At 42.3% G+C, this 19342-nt stretch overlaps 1 protein-coding gene across 11 annotated transcripts in view; it reads right to left on the bottom strand.

Annotated features, from left to right (window-relative positions):
• acoxl (acyl-CoA oxidase-like) overlaps positions 1 to 19342 on the bottom strand; it is a 434711-nt gene that overhangs the window by 214813 nt on the left and 200556 nt on the right. For all 11 annotated transcript variants that reach the window (XM_069887663.1, XM_069887664.1, XM_069887661.1 and 8 more), the window contains one exon: positions 4160 to 4313. In XM_069887663.1, coding sequence (XP_069743764.1) covers positions 4160 to 4313 — 154 coding nt within the window. The remainder of the gene's footprint in view (positions 1 to 4159; positions 4314 to 19342) is intronic.

The raw sequence follows: 19342 nt of genomic DNA, 5'->3' as shown, positions 1-19342 counted from the left end.
ATAAGGTAGTCTAACCAAACATTATTTCACATTTCCAATTCGCCTTCCTGCCACATCAGTCCAAAGCTGCCGGTCGCAGAAGCTGTCACCAGGATTATAGAACTAGTGGTTGTTTTTAGAACCTTCCCTATCCAGGCTCCTCAGAATTTTGTGACGTCAACCCTTGCTGCCCTGGCTCTTCAGACCCCATACTCTTTATTCTCTCTCCCAATCACAATACTACTTGTCCTTTTGATCTTCCTGTCACATTCCAAATCCCAATGCCATATAAACAGCAAAGACTGCGGACAATGTGACTGTAGCAAGGTTTACAAAAGTGCTGGAGAAACTCAGCAGGTCACACAGCATCTGTAGGAAATAAAGGGTGTTACGAGCCCAGAGGACCCCAAAACCCAGCATCAACAGATATTCACCAAGACAAATGGTTACTTAAACAAAAGTCGTTCTTAATTATTTTTAAACATGAAAACAGAATCACACTTTAACTTACCACTATTGACTTAACTAACCTAAGTTAACCCTCTTCTAACTCTAAGCGGATGTGTGTGTGTGTGTGTGTGTGTGTGTGTGTGTGTGTGTGTGTGTGTGTGTGTGTGTGTGTGTGTGTGTGTGTGTGTGTGTGTGTAAGTTCAGAATCGTTATTTGGTTCACAGTCCAATCTCACTTCTCATTCCACAAGTTCGCTGGTTGCAGGCAATTCTTATGCTGTGCACAGAATTTAATATTTATGAAATTCACCAAGCTTTGGTGCTTGAAAGGTAAATGTTCACTGCTCAGGAAGGTTCTTGTCGGTGTTCAGAGAGAGATTTGTTGTTCCTTTTACTTCCATCATCCACTTCAGTGTCTTGCCGAAGAAACTTGCCCCCTCAGGGTTCTCCAGATGATAACCTCTTTCAGGTCACAGCAGAATTCCTTTTTTCTTTCTCTTATTTCAAGTCAAACATTAGACAGCAAGACCTCTCCTCTTGCATGAACCACAAGGGCTTTGACCAAGCTGAACTAAGCACTCACAGCCATCTTCCAAATGGGGGTTTCCACCAGCTTTCCAGCTTGTCCTGTTCCAGTCCCAGCTGCTGCTGACTGTAAAACTGCAGAACTGGATCCCCCCCCCCCCCCCACCCCCGTCTCAGAGAGAAAGCCTATTTTTCTCTCTCTGCTTGCAAAACCACATGAGGCTCCAGACAATCTGCAGCTCCAACAAGTTCTTTCATCTGTTGCCTTTCTTTAAACAACAATCCATTAGTGAAGTCTCTTAGGCACTCTCCAAAGCTTTTGCAAAGGGTCTTGCAGCCTGTCTGTCTAGCATTAGCAGAGCTCCAGTATTTTAAATACGATCTGTTTTAAAGTGATTGTATGTGACCTACAAAACCTGCCCCAATTTATCTCCCAGAAACATATCTATATAGAATACAAACACCACATAATCTGTCACAAGGGTAACCAACTAAGGCCTGAGCCCTTAGTCAAGATATGAGCAAAAAGAAGACAGGAACCTGAATAAAAATATGGATGGAGGAGAGGAGAGGAGAGGAGGAAAGAAGGGTGAGGGAGAGGAGTACAGGCTAACAGGTAAGAAGTCAGAGGTGGATATGGGTAGGAGGGTGGAAGAGAAAAAAATCAGATAAATGATAGGGGGAGGGGGTAAATCTCTGAATGGAGAGAGAAGAGAAGGAGATGGGGATCTGGAGGAAAGGAGACCGAGGAATAGGGAAAGAGAGAGACTCAGGGGAAGGGTTTAATGGAAAGCAGAGAAGTGGTTGTTAATGGTGTCTGGTTGGACAGCGCCCAGATAGAATATTAGGTGTTATTCCTCTAATTTGCGGCTACCCTCATTTTGGCAGAGCTCAATGTCATGGACAGGTGTGTCGCTGTAGAAATAGGGTGTAGAATTAAAATAGTTGACCATTGGGAAGTCCCTGTTATTGCAGAGGACAGAGTGAAGGCACTCAATTAAACAATCCCCCAGTCTGCATCCAGTCTCTGACGTAGAGAAGGCAATGTTAAGAGTAATGTCATTCATGACATCATCTGGAATGCACCACTCGATATAAAATCCTCTATACACAGGCAGCAGAACCATGGGTGAAGGTTGGTTGTTGAAGTTAGGGAAGGAACTTTACTGAGTATACTCCAAACTTTCATGCCTTTACTATGAGTCAATAACCACCTCTTTCTTCTATTTCCTGATGATTCGATTTACGCTTTTTCAAAGTTACAATGGTCGTTATGGCTACATTTTATGATTAAAAATTGTTTTGTTCAGTGTGGAATAAAAGGTATTCACCATTTAATTACAAAATAGGCTTTGTTTTATGCTACAGTAAGTGCTGAGCACGTTTAAGGTAGGCTAGGCTAGGTTGTGACGTTTGGTAGGGGCGGTGTTCTTTTTTGACATGATTTTTCCACTTACAATAGATTTATCAGAACGCAACCCCTTCGTAGGTCGAGGAGCACCTCTAATGTCCTTGTAGGGGATCCTTCTAATTACCCTTTACAATGCTGAGAAATGCTGGCAGTTTTGCACCTCTCTGTGAGCAGCTATGAGAAACGACAGGCTGACAAATCCCAAACCTACTGGCTGAACTCAGCAAGCAGGTTATGCAGTTCCAATGGCAGAGCATGATCCTGAAGACTTTCCCACAGCGACATTAGGAAATCTGCCTGTTGTATCTTGAGTCCGGAAGAAGGATAATTAGAGTTATTTATGTATTTCTTTAAATTAATTGAGCTCCAGTCTTTACCTTTTTAAATTTTCATGTGTTTTAGGTTATTTTTAGGTTTTTGTATGTTTTAAATTTTTGTTTTTATTTGATCTTTCAAGATTTATGAATGTTTCTGAATGGATAGAAAGGTTAAAGCAGTGGCTCTCAACCTTTCACTTTCCACTCACATATCATCTCAAATAATCCCTAACCAAGGAGTACCATAGGTGCTCTGTGGTTAGCCCAGAATTATTTAAGGTGGCGTGTGAGTGGAGAGAAAAAGTTGAGAACCACCGGTTTAGAGGTACATGCGAACGCAGATTTGTTGGCATGGACAAGATGCGCCAAAGGGCCAGCTTTGTACGGAGGAACTCTATGACTCACTGATGTTGGTGACATCAGAACCATTCAAATTTCCCAACACCCTGACCGGTGCCAAGGCCTGCAGGAGTGGGGGGTGGTGGTGGGGTGAGGGGTACCCTCTCTGCTCCACCCCATGGTTAGCGCAACATCACGCAAGGCCACAAAGCTTAATCAAAGCTTCAGATCAGGTCAGTAAGAAGGTGAGCAGGACAGGCACGTTTTGAGAGAGTACTGAGGGCAAGAAGGGCTCCCTTGGATGCTGAAAGCCTCCTGATTGTATTGACGGTTGGGATCTAGATCCCGGGTTTCCGATGCTTTGAACTAAAGTCTGGGGAAATTCAGAGGCTGTGGGAGCAATGGAGGCGATTCCATGGACACTCAGCATCTCTGAAGGGACTCCCTTTTGCTTCTCTTTCTCTTATTACTGGGGGTTCCGGGCGATGCTCTTGGTGACTTTTTGCCTTTATTGCAGACAAAAGTTGACGTACATCGTGCATATTATATTTTTATGTATTATTACTTGAAAATAAAGGAAACTTAAACCTCGAAGTTGACATCGGTAGATCTACAAACATTGGTCTATAGTGTGTCCATTTGGCAGCAGTGACTGCAGGTAGATGTCTCCTGGCAACAGGATGTGCTTGTGAGGCCAGAGGACACCAGAGGGATCTACATTTCTCTAGCACTGTAGAACCTTTCACATTCGCCTTGGAGGCTGAATAAGGTTTCAGCTTAAAGACCTTTGAAAGGCATCAGCCTCAACAATGCACCACTTTCTCAACCTGCATTAAATCCTGGATTTTCTTTCCTCAAATTTTTGGATTGTCAGGACAAAGTACTTTGAAAATTGAAAAGAAAAACTGCAGCTGTTGTAAGTCGGAAATAAACACAGAAAACACTCAGCAGGTCAGGCAGTATCTGCGGGATAGAACGTTGTGGGCTTCTTCCATGGCAACATTCAAACTTGACTTCACTTTCTGTGGAGGCTGCCTGACCTGCTGAGTGAAATGTACTCCCCTGAGAGTGGGTTTGAAGAGCTGACTGTGATTGCTGACAGACTTTGAAAGGAAGGGGATTTTGGATAACTTACTCACCATGCCACCAGTGCATTCGCGACAGTCCTGCAGACAAGCTAGGTTTTCCCAGGTGCTGTAGGCTTTCAGTCCTGCTACCAGCGCCTGCAACGAACGATTATTGACCAGGTTCCTGCCTTGGTACATGTCTTCATCCAATATCTCTCCAGCATACCTGTGAGGGAACGACACACAATGCCAAATTCTGTGTAATGATGCCCAAGATATTGCATACTCTATCAAAGGTAAAGATTCATTGCTGGTAAATTCTGAAACACTCTTAATTTCATCTCCAAAACTTGAGGGCGAGAAAGAATGGAAATGTTTTCCTGCTCATTAACACCTTGATAAATGAAGGGAATTTTGGAGGGTGGTCCGCACATGGAGCGAGCTGCCAGGGGAAACTGTAGAAGTGGGCACATTAACAACATTCAAGATTCTTTCATAGACATGCAATAAAACAGAAAATGTAATACTGTGTGAAATTTCCTTTAGTCTTCGGTGAGGCAGGCAAAGAGTCACCACAAGATCTAGGAGCAGAAGTGGGTCCATTGGCCCATCGAGTCTGTTCCACCATTCTAATCATGAGCTGATCCATCCTCCCACCCAGACCCACTCCTCGGCTTTCTCCCCGTAACTTCTGATGCCCTGACTAATCAAATGCCTATCAATCTGTGCCTTAAATACACCCAATGACCTCATTTCCACAGCCGCCTGTGGCAACAAGTTCCAGACTCATGATCCTCTGGCTAGAGACATTTTTCCACATCTCAGTTGGATAAAAATATTCATGGGGAGTACAAGGAAAAACATTTAATTGTGCAGACAGTCAGCCAAGAGGCCTTCTTCTCTGCCATAGCAGTCCTGTGATTCTGCAGCAGGAGTCCTGGGTTGACCGGATAATTGGGAAAAAGAAGGAAGGTTTGAAAATGTAAAATCAGGTGATGGTGGTGAAGAGTTTTGGACATTGATGGTACAGGTGAGCAAAGGTGCAACAGGGTAAAATACACCAGCTGAAAAAAATCTGTTCTAGTATAGCAGTTCATTGGACAGAAAGCAGGGGTTAGTTCCGAATTCAGAGCCACCCAGGCCGTAAGGTATAGGAGCAGAAACAGGCCATTCAGCCCATCGAGTGCGCTTCGCCATTCCATCACGAGCTGATCCATTCTCCCACTTAGCCAAGGACTGATGAATGTATAAGCACAGGACTGTGTGCTTTTGAGTCGTTCCATTAATCACAGGATATAGGCATCACTGACAATGCCAGTACTCTATTGGATTAATAGAGTAAATAGGCTGTGGACTGAAACTGCAGACACTGTGATTGTAGTAAAACCACACAGTAAATGCTGGAGGAACTCAGCTGGTCTCACAGCGTCTATAAATGTTCCATTATTTTCTCGTAATACAACATTTAGAATGTAATGTACATGAAATTCTTTAACTTTGTCTAATGTAAGGAAGAGAGAGAGTCATCACTTTGTCCAGCGCCCTTCACAGAAGTGAGACTCCAGCAAGGTACAAACTCGTGACCCCTAGTTTAGAAGAACCAGTGCTCTAACCGCTGAGCCTCCGGAGGTAAAGATATATTACTGACATTTTGGGTCTGAGCCCTTCTTCAACGTGTAAGCAAAAAACAGGAAGGCATTTAAATAAAGACTGGAGTGCTCACCACTGGCCACTGAGACAGAGGTGCACCAAAGAAGAGGTACAAGGACTGCCTAAAGAAATCTCTTGGTGCCTGCTACATTGACCACCGCCAGTGGGCTGATAACGCCTCAAACCGTGCATCTTGGCGCCACACAGTTTGGCGGGCAGCAGCCTCCTTTGAAGAAGACCGCAGAGCCCACCTCACTGACAAAAGGCAAAGGAGGAAAAACCCAACACCCAACCCCAACCAACCAATTTTCCCTTGCAACCGCTGCAATCGTGTCTGCCTGTCCCGCATCGGACTGGTCAGCCACAAACGAGCCTGCAGCTGACGTGGACTTTTTACCCCCTCCATAAATCTTCGTCCGCGAAGCCAAGCCAAAGATATTGTAAATAGTAGGGGTTCCAGCACTGAACCTTCTTCTTTGGTTGATTTACTTTGTTAACCATGGTTCATCCAGTTTAATTTTTATGGTGTTATGGGTATAATATATCATATATAAAAATGTTTTTAAAAGAGATAGATGACAGCATCGAGTCCACGCTGCTGAAGACCCAACTGCGCTGGGTGGGTCACGTCTCCAGAATGGAGGACCATCGCCTTCCCAAGATCGTGTTATATGGAGACCTCTCCACTGGTCACCGTGACAGAGGTGCACCAAAGAAGAGGTACAAGGACTACCTAAAGAAATCTCTTGGTGCCTGCCACATTGACCATCGCTGATATCGCCTCAAACCGCGCATCTTGGCACCTCACAGTTCGGCGGGCAGCAACCTCCTTTGAAGAAGACCGCAGAGCCCACCTCACTGACAAAAGACAAAGGAGGAAAAACCCAACACCCAACCCCAATCAACCAATTTTCCATTGCAACCGCTGCAACCGTGTCTGCCTGTCCCGCATCAGACTTGTCAGCCACAAACGAACCTGCAGCTGACGTGGACATTACCCTTCCATAAATCTTCGTCCGCGAAGCCAAGCCAAAGAAGAAGGAGTGAGAAAGGGGGAAGAATGGGAGGGGGAGGAGTCCAGACAAAAGGTGTTAATTGGATATGACAGGAGGAAAGGTGAGAATTGATTTTGGCTCTGTGAAAGGAGACAAAGGGAAAAGGGGACAGAGGGAAAAGGGGAGAGACAGGGGGAAGAAGAAAGGGGGCCTGTTTAACAGAAACCAGAGATGTCGATGCTAATCCCATCCGGATGGAGTGCCCAGATGGAAGATGAGATGTTGTTCCTCCAATTTGTGGGTGGCCTCAGTCTGGCAGAGCATGAGACCATAGGTAGACATGTCGACAAGGGGAATGTAACAGGAAATTGAAATGGGTGGCCACTGGGAGATCCCTGCTATTGAGGGGGACAGAGCCGTGGTACTCAGCAAAATGATCTCCCAGTCTCTCTGATGTAGAGATATAGCCTATGGCACTGTTGCTTGTTGGAGATTATAATTACCATTTTCAACAGTCTGGCAGCTATCATGTCGAGGATGTGGTCAAAACGGAGTCATAAAAAGTCCCTCTGGTGCACACCATTTACATTTCTGAGAGAGATTTCAGGGGAGTGGGGAGGGGTTGAAATAGGGGATCAATTACAGTGGAATTCTGAAAATCCTGACTGCTCAGGGATTGGGTCAGTCCAGATTTTTGGACTTTCCGGAATCTCGGGCAGTACTTTTAAAATTCACATTTAGGGAGGAATAAAGAATGGATGAACAGGTAAATTTTGATAGTTCATTCATTAGCAAATACAGCCTGTGTCACTTATGAAAACAAGCACTTATAAAGAGAATAAAAATGCCACTGTGCGTCCGCGGCACTTACACACACACGCACGCACGCACGCACGCACGCAGGCACGCAGGCACACACGCACACACACACACACACACACACACACACACACACACACACACACACACACACACACACACACACACACACACACACACAAAGCCCGCCAAATGTTTGAGAGTTTTTGAAAAGTCTGGATTCTCGGCTGGTCTGGATTTTTCCAGATACTTTGTGTCTTTGAATTTACCAAAGTGTTCCCTCGTATCAAACAAAAAAGGGTGTCATGGTTAGTGTAGCGGTTAGCACAACACTGTTACAGTGTCAGTAACCCGGGTTCGAAACTGCTGCTGTCTGCAAGAAGTTTGTATGTTCTCTCCGTGTCTGTGTGGGTTTCCTCCGGGTGCTCCAGTTTCCTCCCATCATACAGGGATTGTTCGTCCATCGGTGAATTTGGGGCAGCACAGGGTTCATGTTACTATGCTGTTCACGTCTAAAGTAAAAACCCAGTGGAACCATGAATGAAAGAGATTTTGGTTGGAAAGTTGGGTTGTGTGTCCCACACTGTAAAATAAGCAACTGGATGCCATCTGGGCTGTGCCAGTGCAAGCTGCAGAATGACAGACTGCTCAGAAGAGGCTGCAGATTGTAGTGAACATCACGCAGACTTCCCTCCCCTCCTTGGACCCCACCTACATCTCCTTCTGCTTTGGAAAGGTAGCCAACATATTGAGAGACCCAGGCAAGCTCTCTTCTTCCCCCTCCCATCAGGGAGAAGGCTGAAGAGTGTGAAATCAGGAGCTGACAGGCACAGTTTCTACCCCCACCCTCCTCTCCCTCTCCTGCTCCTGATCGAATTCCACCATACTGATATCCGTGCTTCTTGGAATTAACATCTTTTTTATACACTCTGTAACTGTGCTCTTGTTCTTCTACTTCAAATGGATGTATGAATGTTAAGAGTTAACCTGTTAAGACTGCTCGCAGAAGAACCCTTCACACTGTACCATGTATAATGTGACAAATAAACTTGAAATGAAAATCAGGACAGGAGTGGCCCTCTGCCCACAAGTTTTCCCACGCCATTTAAAGTGACCAAACCTCAAGTCCTTTTCTATGCCAGTTCCCCACAGCCCTCAATTCCCTGCTGTTGAAAAAAACTAATCTACCAATTCTAGTGATTCAGGTTCAATAGTCCTTTGGTAGAGAATCCCAAAGGTTCACTGCTCTCTGCAAGAAGTTCCTATGCATCTCAGTTTTAAATGACCACCTCTTAACCCTGCAACTATATCTTCTCATTTGAGATTCTCCCATAAGTAGAAACATCTCAACATCTTCTCCTTAGAATCTTACATGGAGGATTTAGGGTTTTTAGGGGTACATTTAGGTCAGCACAACATTGTGGGCTGAAGGGCGTCCACTGTCATGTTGATGTGATTCAGGTTGGAAAGTGGAAAGGGAATCTTGAATGCATTTCTCACATGTCCCACACTTCCGGAAATGTAAAATAAGCAACTGGATCGCAACTGGGCTGCGCCAGTCGAAGCTGCAGAACGACACACTGCTGCAGATCAGAAAAGGCTGCAGATTGTAGTGAACATCACGCAGACTTCCCTCCCCGCCTTGGACCCCATCCACATCTCCCTCTGGTTTGGAAAGGCAGGCAACATATTGAGAGACTCACCGCACCCCAGGCACGCTCTCTTCTTCCCCCTCCCTTCAGAGAGAAGACTGAAGAGTGTGAAATCAGGAGTTGACAGGCACAAAAAGTTTCTTCCCACTCGCCAACCATCCTGCTCCCAATTGAGTTCCACAATACTGATATCGTGCTGCTTGGAACTAACGGATCTTTTTTTTAATACACTGTAACTCTACTGTTATGAGCTCAGAGGACCCATAAACCCAAGATGTGGGAAAAGTTGTTTTTAATTATCTTTAAACATGAAAACAGAATCAAACATTAACTTATCTATTATTAACTTAAACTAACTTAACCCCCTTCTAATTCTAAGCGCGTGTGTATGTAATGTGCGTGTGTAAGTTCAGAAAAGTTCTTTGGTTCACAGTCCAATCTCACTTTTCATTCCACCAAGTTCAATGGTTGCAGGCAATTCTTAGACTGTGCACAGAATTTAACATCTATAATGTTCATCAGGCTTTGTTGTTCGAAAGGTAAATGGTTATCGCTCAGGAAGGTTCTTGTTGGTTTTCAGAGAGAGAGCGAGAGATGTGCTGTTCCAGGATATCTACAACTGAGGTACTTCCATCAGTCACCTCAGTGTCTTGCTGACGAAATTTGCCCCATCAAGGTTCTCCAGATGATAACCTCTTTCTTTCAGATCACCACAAAGTTCCTTTTTGTTTCCCTTATTCCAAGTGAAACATTAGACAGCCAGTCCTGTCCTCTTGCATGAACCACAAGGTCTTTGACCAGGCTGTCTTCCAAAACTTGCCAGTTTGTCCTGTTTAGTCCGAGCAACTTCATCTGGTTGACATTGTCAAGTGATTTCTGCTTCTCTCTCTCTCTCTCTCACACTCACACACACACACACACACACACACACACACACACACACACACAACACAGGGACTCAGAGAAAGCCTGTATGACTCTCTCTGCTTGCAAAACCACATGATCCTCTTACAAGTTTCCTGCAGACAATAGCAGAGCCAGCATTCTCTTTCATCTGTTGCTTTTGGGTAAACAAGAATCCATTAGTGATGTCTCTGGAGCACTCTTCAAAGCTCTTGCAAAAAGCTGCAAGAAGCCAGTCTCCAGTATTTCAAATAAGATCTGTTTTAAAGAGTTTACATGTGACCTACTTTAACAAACCTTTCCCAATTTATCTCCCCAAAACATTTCTATATACTCTGTCACACGACACTCTGTAGTTTCTACAGATATATTACGAACAAAAGGATCGTAAGGGATAAAATTGGTCCCCTAGAGGATGAGAGTGGAAGGCTATGTGTGGAGCCAAAGGAGATGGGAGAGATTTTTTTTTTTTTTTTTTTAATTTTTTTATTTTTCACACCATAAATCACATTAGCCATGATATACACTATTTCTTTTTCACACATATACAGTGACTTTTTCTCCCCCCCCCCCTTTCCTCCCAAACCACCCCCCCACCCCCCCCCCTCTCATCCATTTTAGGTATACAATCTAGGTTGCATTAAGCCAGTCAGACAATGTTGTCATTCAACAAAATTACACCAGAAATTCTACTGAGTCCATTCTTTTCTTTCCTTCTCCTTCCATCAACTTAGGTAATGTTTGTCCCCGGTAGGTTTTCGCTATTGTATTTAATGTAAGGCTCCTATACTTGTTCGAATATTTCAATATTATTTCTTAACCAATATGTTATTTTTTCTAATGGAATACATTTATTCATTTAAATTTGGTAGTTTCTTCCTTTTAATTTGGTTATGTATTCCATTAATATTTAAAGACATATAGTTCAGCGTAGCCCTTTTATATTTTGTTTATCTTCTCTTTCCGTTTTTCCATCATTACCTTTCCTCCTTTTCCATTTCTGTTTTCTTATTTTCAACTCTTTATAAGACAACATTCCTACAACATCTAACATTTTCCTTATTCTCCTATTTCTATCTTATTTATCCCCAATCTCCCCTTCACCTCCTGAGTTGTCCTTTATCCCTTGTCGGACAACCACATCTCCCCTCTCCATTTGGATTTGCGAATCCACTGAGATGGGAGAGATTTGAAGCTTTTTTTTTCTTCAGTATTCACTAAGAAGAAGGATATTGATCAGTGTAAAGGAAATAAGTCGGGAAGTTATGGAAAAGATGATGATTGAAGTACTGGCGCTTCTAAGAAAAATAAAGGTGGATGTTTCCATGTCCAGACAAGATATTCCCTAAGACCTTGAGGGAGGTTAGTGTAGAAATAGTAGGGGCTTTAACGGAGATATTTAAAATGTCTTTAGTAATGGGAATGGTGCCAGAGGATAGGAGGGTAGCTCATGTAGTTCCATTGTTTAAAAAAGGTACTAAGTAAAGCTAGCAATTATAGGCCTGTAAGTTTGATGTCAATGGTGGGTAAATTAATGGAAAGTACTCTTAGAGATGGAATATAAAAATATTTGGCTAGGCAAGGTTTGATTAGGAACAGTCAACATGGATTTGTGAGGGGAAGATCACATTTGACAAAACTTCAAATTTTTTGAGGAGGTTACCAGGAAAATGATGAGGGTAAGGCAGTGGATGTTGTATATATGAACTTTATTAAGGCTTTGATAAGGTTCCTCAGGGAAGGTTAGTTAAGAAGGTTCAATCATTACGTATTAACATTGAAGTAGTAAAATGGATTCAACAATGGTGGAGATGCCAGGTTACAGGGTCTAAGTTATAGGGAAAGGTTAAATAAGCTAGGTCTTTATTCTTTGGACAAGTGGTAGATAACTGCTTGTCAGATTGGAAGGTGGTGACTAGAGGTGTGCCTCAGGGTTCAGTATTGGGTCCATTACTATTTGTCATCTATATTAATGATCTGAATGGGTGGTAAATTGGATGAGTAAGTATGTGGATGACACTAAGATAGGCAGAGCTGTGGATAATGAAGAAGGGTTTCAAAGCTTGCAGAGGGATTTAGGCCAGTTAGAAGAGTGGGCTGAAAAATGGCAGATGGAGTTTAATGCAGATAAGTGTAAGGAGATTTATTTTTGTAGGGCTAGTCAAAATAGGACATATATGGTGAATGGACGGGCATTGAAGTGTGCAGTAAAACAGAAGGATCTAGGAATAATGGGACATAGTTCCCTGAAGGTAAAGTCACATGTGGATGGGGTGGTGAAGAAAGCTTATGATATGCTGGCCTTTAATAAATCAGAGCTGGGATGTTATGCTATGTTAAAATTGTACAAGGCACAGTTAGGCCAAATTTAGAGTATTGTGTGCAGTTTTGGTCACCCTTGGAAAGAGTGCAGAGATTTACGAGAATGTTGCCAGAGTTACAGAGTCTAAGTTATAGGGAAAGTTAAAAAAGTTAGGTCTTTATTCTTTGGAGTGAAGAAAGTTAAGAGGGGATTTGATTGAGGTATGTAAAATTATCTACCAACTCTCCAAAGATTTATTACTCTCTGCAAGAAATTGATCCTGGGTATCTCAATTTTAACCTGTAGCCGACTTTTCGTTTTGAGATTCTTCCATGAGTGGAGACATTTTATCATCTTATTCCATGCAGTATGATATCAGGCCCTTTCGGCCATGCCACCCAATTATACCCAATTGACCCAAATATACCAGTATATTTTTGAACGATGGGAGGAAACAAGAGCCCAAAGAAGAAGGCAACTGGCACCTTTAAACCAGTGGCTCCGGGCAGATGGGGCTCATTAATCACAAATGGTAACTCCTCTCGGAGCAGGAACACTTCGATTTCAAACCTCTGCTACCTTGTGGCTATACCCGCTCACGGGAAAGGCTTTGAGGGTAAACCCCAAGGAAAAATCCAGAGTTGGAATCCCAAAGAACGCTGACTGCTATACCCAGCACTGGCACGGTAATTCCTGCGAAACTGCTGGCACCAAACTGTATTGACTTTCATCATTCCTTTGGGCCTGTCATTAGCATGGAGAGGTGGTCCCACTGCATATCAACTCTGCCCTAGAGAGGCCGCTCCAGCTCAGTGACTACTAGAGGCGCAGTACCCGTGGTTGACCATGACTGACAGAGGCCACACAAAGGGATCTGTACCATGCGCAAGCATCCAAGGTTTTATGTCATGTTCAACTCAGACACTTGGGGTGAAGGGATTGATCCTGAGCTGTTTTGTTCTCTGTCAAATTGGCTGCTCATTATATTGGAGTTTCTTTGAGGATATAAATGGGTACGGAAGATAGAGGGGAATAGGATGATGTTGTATATTTGGATTTCCAGAAGGCGTTTGATAAGGTGCTGCACAAGAGACTTATCAATAAGATATAGATTATGGAATCGGGTAAAGAATATTGGCATGGATTGAGGATTGGTCAACTGACAGAAGACAGAGAGTCTGGATAAATGGGAGTTTTTCTCATTGTCAGATAGTGGTAAGTGGGGTGGCACAGGGGATGGTGCTGGGCCCGCAGCTGTTCACCATTTACACATGATTTGGAAGAGGGGACAGAGTGTAGTGTAGCCAAGTTTGTGGATGATACTAAATTGATGGGAAAAACAAATTGTACAGAGGATGTGGAGAGGTTGTAGAAGGATATAGTTAAGTTAGGTGAGTGGGCAAAGGTCTGGCAGATGGAGTACAATGTTAGTAAATGTGAGGTCATCCACTTTGGCACGAAAAAATAGAAGAACAGATTAATATTTACGGTGAAAGAGTGCTGTTGTGCAGAAGGACTTGGAAGTGCTTGTGCGTGAATTGCAAAAAGTTGGGTTGCAGGTACAACAGGTTATTAAGAAGGCAAATGGAACGTTGGTCTTCATTGCTCGAGGAATTGAATTCAAGAGCAGGGAGGTCACACTGCAACTGTACAAGGACCTGGTGAGGCCGCACCTGGAGCACTGTGTGCAGTTCTGGTCTCCATACTTTTTTTTTTTTTTTTAATTTTTTATTTTTCACACCATAAATCACAATAGCCATGATATACACTTTTTCTTTTCCACACATTTACAGTGACTTTTTCTCCCTCCCCCCTCCCTCCTCCCAAGCCACCCCCCCATACCCCCCCCCTCTCATCCATTTTAGTTATACAATCTAGGTTGCATTAATTCAGTTAGACAATGTTGTCATTCAACAAAAATACACCAGAAATTCTACTGAGTCCATTCTTTTCTTTTCTTCTCCTTCCATCAACTTAGGTAATGTTTGTTCCCGGTAGGTTTTCGCTATTGTATTTAATGTAAGGCTCCCATACTTGTTCGAATATTTCAATATTATTTCTTAAACTATATGTTATTTTTTCTAATGGAATACATTTATTCATTTCTATATACCATTGTTGTATTTTCAAATTATCTTCCAATTTCCAGGTTGACATAATACATTTTTTTGCTACGGCTAGGGCTATCTTAACAAATCTTTTTTGTGCATCCTCCAAGTCAATTCCAAATTCTTTATTTTTTATGTTACTTAGGAGAAAGATCTCTGGATTCTTTGGTATATTGTTTTCTGTTATTTTATTTAATATCTGATTGAGATCATCCCAAAATTTTTCTACTCTCTCACATGTCCAGATTGCATGAATTGTTGTTCCCCTTTCTTTTTTACATCGAAAACATCTATCAGATACTGTTGGGTCCCATTTATTTAACTTTTGCGGTGTAATGTATAGTCTGTGTAACCAATTATATTGTATCATACGCAGCCTCGTATTTATTGTATTTCTCATCGTTCCAGAGCATAACTTCTCCCATGTTTCCTTTTTTATCTTTATATTTAAATCTTGTTCCCATTTTTGTTTAGTTTTACCATTTGTTTCCTCATTTTCCTTTTCTTGCAGTTTAATATACATATTTTTTATAAATCTTTTGATTAACATTGTATCTGTAATCACATATTCAAGGTTACTTCCCTCTGGTAAACTCAAGTTGCTTCCTAATTTATCTTTCAAGTAGGATCTCAGTTGGTAATATGCCAGCGCTGTATCTCCCGTTATATTGTACTTATCTCTCATTTGTTCAAAGGATAAGAATCTACTTCCTGAAAAACAATTTTCTATTCTTTTAATCCCTTTTTTTTCCCATTTTCTAAAGGCAAGGTTGTCTATTGTAAAAGGGAGTAGCTTATTTTGCGTCAATATTAGTTTTGGTATTTGGTAATTTATTTTATTTCTTTCTACATGAATCTTCTTCCATATATTGAGGAGATGGTGTAATACTGGAGAAGTTCTATGTTGTACCAATTTTTCGTCCCATTTATATAATATGTGTTCAGGTATCTTTTCCCCTATTTTATCTAATTCTAGTCTCGTCCAGTCTGGTTTTTCCCTTGTTTGATAAAAATCTGATAGGTACCTTAATTGTGCGGCTCTATAATAATTTTTGAAGTTTGGCAATTGTAAGCCTCCTTGTTTATACCATTCTGTTAATTTGTCTAGTGCTATCCTCGGTTTCCCCCCTCTCCATAAAAATCTCCTTATTATTTTCTTTAACTCTTTGAAGAATTTTTCTGTCAGTTGTATTGGCAATGCCTGAAATAAGTATAGTATCCTTGGAAAAATGTTCATTTTAATACAGTTTATCCTTCCTATCAGTGTTAGTGGTAGCTCTTTCCAATGCTCTAAATCGTCCTGTAATTTTTTCATTAGTGGATTGTAATTGAGTTTATATAATTGGCCTAGATTTTTGTTTATTTGCACACCTAGGTATCTTATTGCCTGCGTTTGCCATCTGAATGGGGATTCCTCCTTAAATTTTGAGAAATCCGCGTTATTCATAGGCATTGCTTCACTTTTATTTACGTTTATCTTGTATCCCGACACTTCTCCATATTCCTTCAATTTCTTATATAGTTCTTTTATTGATAGTTCTGGTTCTGTTAAGTACACTATCACATCATCCGCAAACAGACTGATTTTATATTCCCTGTCTTTTATTTTTATTCCTTTTATATTATTATCTCTTCTTATCAATTCTGCTAGTGGTTCTATAGCTAGCGCAAACAATAATGGTGATAGTGGGCATCCCTGCCGCGTTGACCTGCTTAAGTTAAATTGCTTTGATACATGTCCATTTACTGTCACTTTCGCTAACGGTCCCTTATATAATGCTTTAATCCAATTAATATACTTCTCCGGTAAACTGAATTTTTGCAATACTTTGAACAAGTAATTCCATTCTACTCTGTCGAAGGCCTTCCTGGTCTCCATACTTGAGGAAGAATATACTGGCCTGGAGGCAGTCCAGAGGAGGTTCACCAGGTTGAACCCAGAGATGAGGGGGTTGACCTACAAGGAGAGACTAAATCGCCTGGGATTATACTCACTTGAATTCAGAAGAATGAGAGGCGATCTTATAGAAACATATAAAATTATGAAAGGGATAGATAAGAGAGAGGCAGGAAAATTGTTTTCACTGGTTGGTGAGACCAGAACTAGGGACACAGCCTCAAGATTCAGGGAGTAGATTTAAAATGGAGATGAGGAAAAACTGTTTTCCCCAGAGAGTCGTGAATCTGTGGAATTCTCTCCCAGAAAGGCAGTTGAGGTGACTTCATTAAACATAGTTAAGGTTCAGTTAGATAGATTTTTACATAAAAAAAGAATTGAGGGATCTGGGGAAAAGGCAGGTACGTGGAGTTGAGTCAATGATCAGATCAGCCACGATCACATTGAATGACAGAGAGGTCTCAATGGGCCAGACGGCCGACTCCTGCTCCTATTTCTTATGTTCTTATATTCTGAATCCTTATTCCAGAAATTAGCTTACTTGTCACTTTTGAAATACATCCAATGCCAGAACAATCTTTCTTAAATAAGTGGACCAACCTGTGCTCAGTTCTCCAGGTGTGGACGGTATTCTAAACTCCACCCACTTGCCATAAAGGTCAATCTGCCATTTCATTTCCTGATCACTTATTGCACCTGCCCTGTCAATATTTTGCAATACGTGCACAAGAGCACCTAGATCCCCATGAACTTTGCTCACCTGCAATCCGTCTCCATTTAGATAATAGTCTGCCCTTAGATTCTTCTTCGCAAAGTGCAATAATGTCACACTTTCCCTCATTAAACTCTATTTGCCCACTTACTCAACCTATTTACATACAGTTTCCAAGTCCAAATATCCTTATTGCAATGTGACCTCCCACTTATTTTCATGGCATAGAGCTACCTCTCACAATTGCCAGGGAGTGAGACACACCCAGGGACATCTCATAAAAACTAGATCTAACTTGACTGATTTTACTGCTAATCTGAAAGTCATGCATAGATTTCTCCTGGCTCCAAACAATTCATATCAATATTGGAATAAAGCAAATTGGAGAGGACAATCTACAAATTTGCCGATGACGCCCGTATCATCGGCAGAATCACAGACAGCAATGAAGAAGCGTACAGGACTGGGATTCAACCATGGATTCAATGTTGGAGCTGATTGTGGACTTCAAGAGGGGGAAATCAGGAGAAGGACAAACCAATCTTCATTGAGAGGTCAGTAGTAGAAAGGGTCAAGAACCTTAAATTCCTGGGTGTCAAGATCTCTAAAGACCTGTCCTGGGGCCCGCATGTCGAAGTTCACCAGCGGCTATACTTCATGAGGAACCATGGAACTCTACAGCACAGACGCAGGCCACCTTCGGCCCATCTAGTGCCGAACTATTTTTTTTTGCCTAGTCCCACTGACGTACACCCTGTCCATAGCCCTCCATACCTCTCCCATCCATGTACCTGCCCAAATTCTTCTTAAATATTAAAATTGAGCCTACCTTTAACAATGAGTTAGAATTTAACCTGGAGCTTGATCACATTTCTGAATGGTGAGACTTGCACCACAGCTACTTTCAATTCAGCTAATGATTTTGCTGGGTATCTTACTGAAAAACCAGAATGAATCACAAGCTTGAGGGGATTTGGTACATCACCAAAGACTCATACAAATTTCTGTACTGTGTACTGTGGAGAACATTTTGACTGGTTGCTTCATTGTTTGGTGTGGAGGTGCCAATGCTCGGGACAGGAAAAGACAACAGAGTGTTGTGAACTTGGCCAGCACCATCACAGGCATTAGTCCAAACTCCATCGAGGACATTTACAAGATGACTTAAGAAAACAGCCTCTATTCTCCAGGACCCACACCGCCGCAGGCCATGCCCTCCTCACTCTGCTACCATCAGGAAAGAGGTACAGGCACTTGATGACGAACATCCAGCGGTACAAAAACAACTGCTTCCCCTCCGCTGTCAGATTTCAGAACAGCCAATGAACCACAGGCACTACCTTCTTTTTGCACTAATTTATTTATTTTTAAATGTAACTTAAGGCAATATTTGCCCCCGTGACGCTGCCGCAAAACAAAAAATTTCATGGCACGCTCATGTAATAAATTCTGATTCAATTGTCAGGGGGAAGAGTCAAGAGTCGAAAACCCGGGGTAAAATCATTACACATTGGAGGACATGTTTTTAAGATGAGGGGGAGAAAGTTTAAGGGAGGTACGGTGGGGGAAGGGGGGTGGAATATTTTGCACAGTAAGTGGTGGGTGCTTGGAACAGGCTGTCAGGAGTAATGGAGGAAGCAGGCACAATAGAGAGACTTTGAGAGAGGCACATGACTATATGATATAGGAGCAGAAATAGGCTATTCAGCCCATCAAGTCTGCCCCACCAATCATGAGTTCCACTCCCCACCTCGCCATCTCCCCGCGATGGAGAGAAGATGTCGATTAAGTGCAAGTAGCAGAGTTTTAGTTTCATCGGGACATCATGTTTGGCACCGACACACGGGCTGAAGGGGCCTGTCCTTGTGTTGCACTATTCTTTATCCCACGTTCAATTGACTTAGGATCACATGTGGCGAATTATATTGTGGTGAGGTGGCCATAAGCCGCCAGTCCCGGCAAAGATCTTTGTTCAGGTGAGGGACTGGAAGGGGAGATTTCCAGTTAATAAAACATTTCAAAAATAGAGAAAATTAGTGAGCTACACAGATTAAACAGAAATGCAGAAGCTTGAAATTGAATGACAGCAAATCAGCTGATGTTATGTTAAAATTGCTGCATATTTCAAAGGAACACAAAAGTTTCATTGGACATGGTTTATTCCTCACAAATAAGTTCTTAATTCATTTTTCTTTAACTCCAGGGGTATGGCTATAA

The sequence above is a fragment of the Narcine bancroftii genome, chromosome 6, assembly GCF_036971445.1.
Source record: "Narcine bancroftii isolate sNarBan1 chromosome 6, sNarBan1.hap1, whole genome shotgun sequence".
NCBI classification, from domain to species: Eukaryota; Metazoa; Chordata; class Chondrichthyes; order Torpediniformes; family Narcinidae; genus Narcine; species Narcine bancroftii.
The sequence above is the reverse complement of the archived record's forward strand: the minus strand, read 5'-3'. Positions and strand labels throughout refer to the sequence as shown.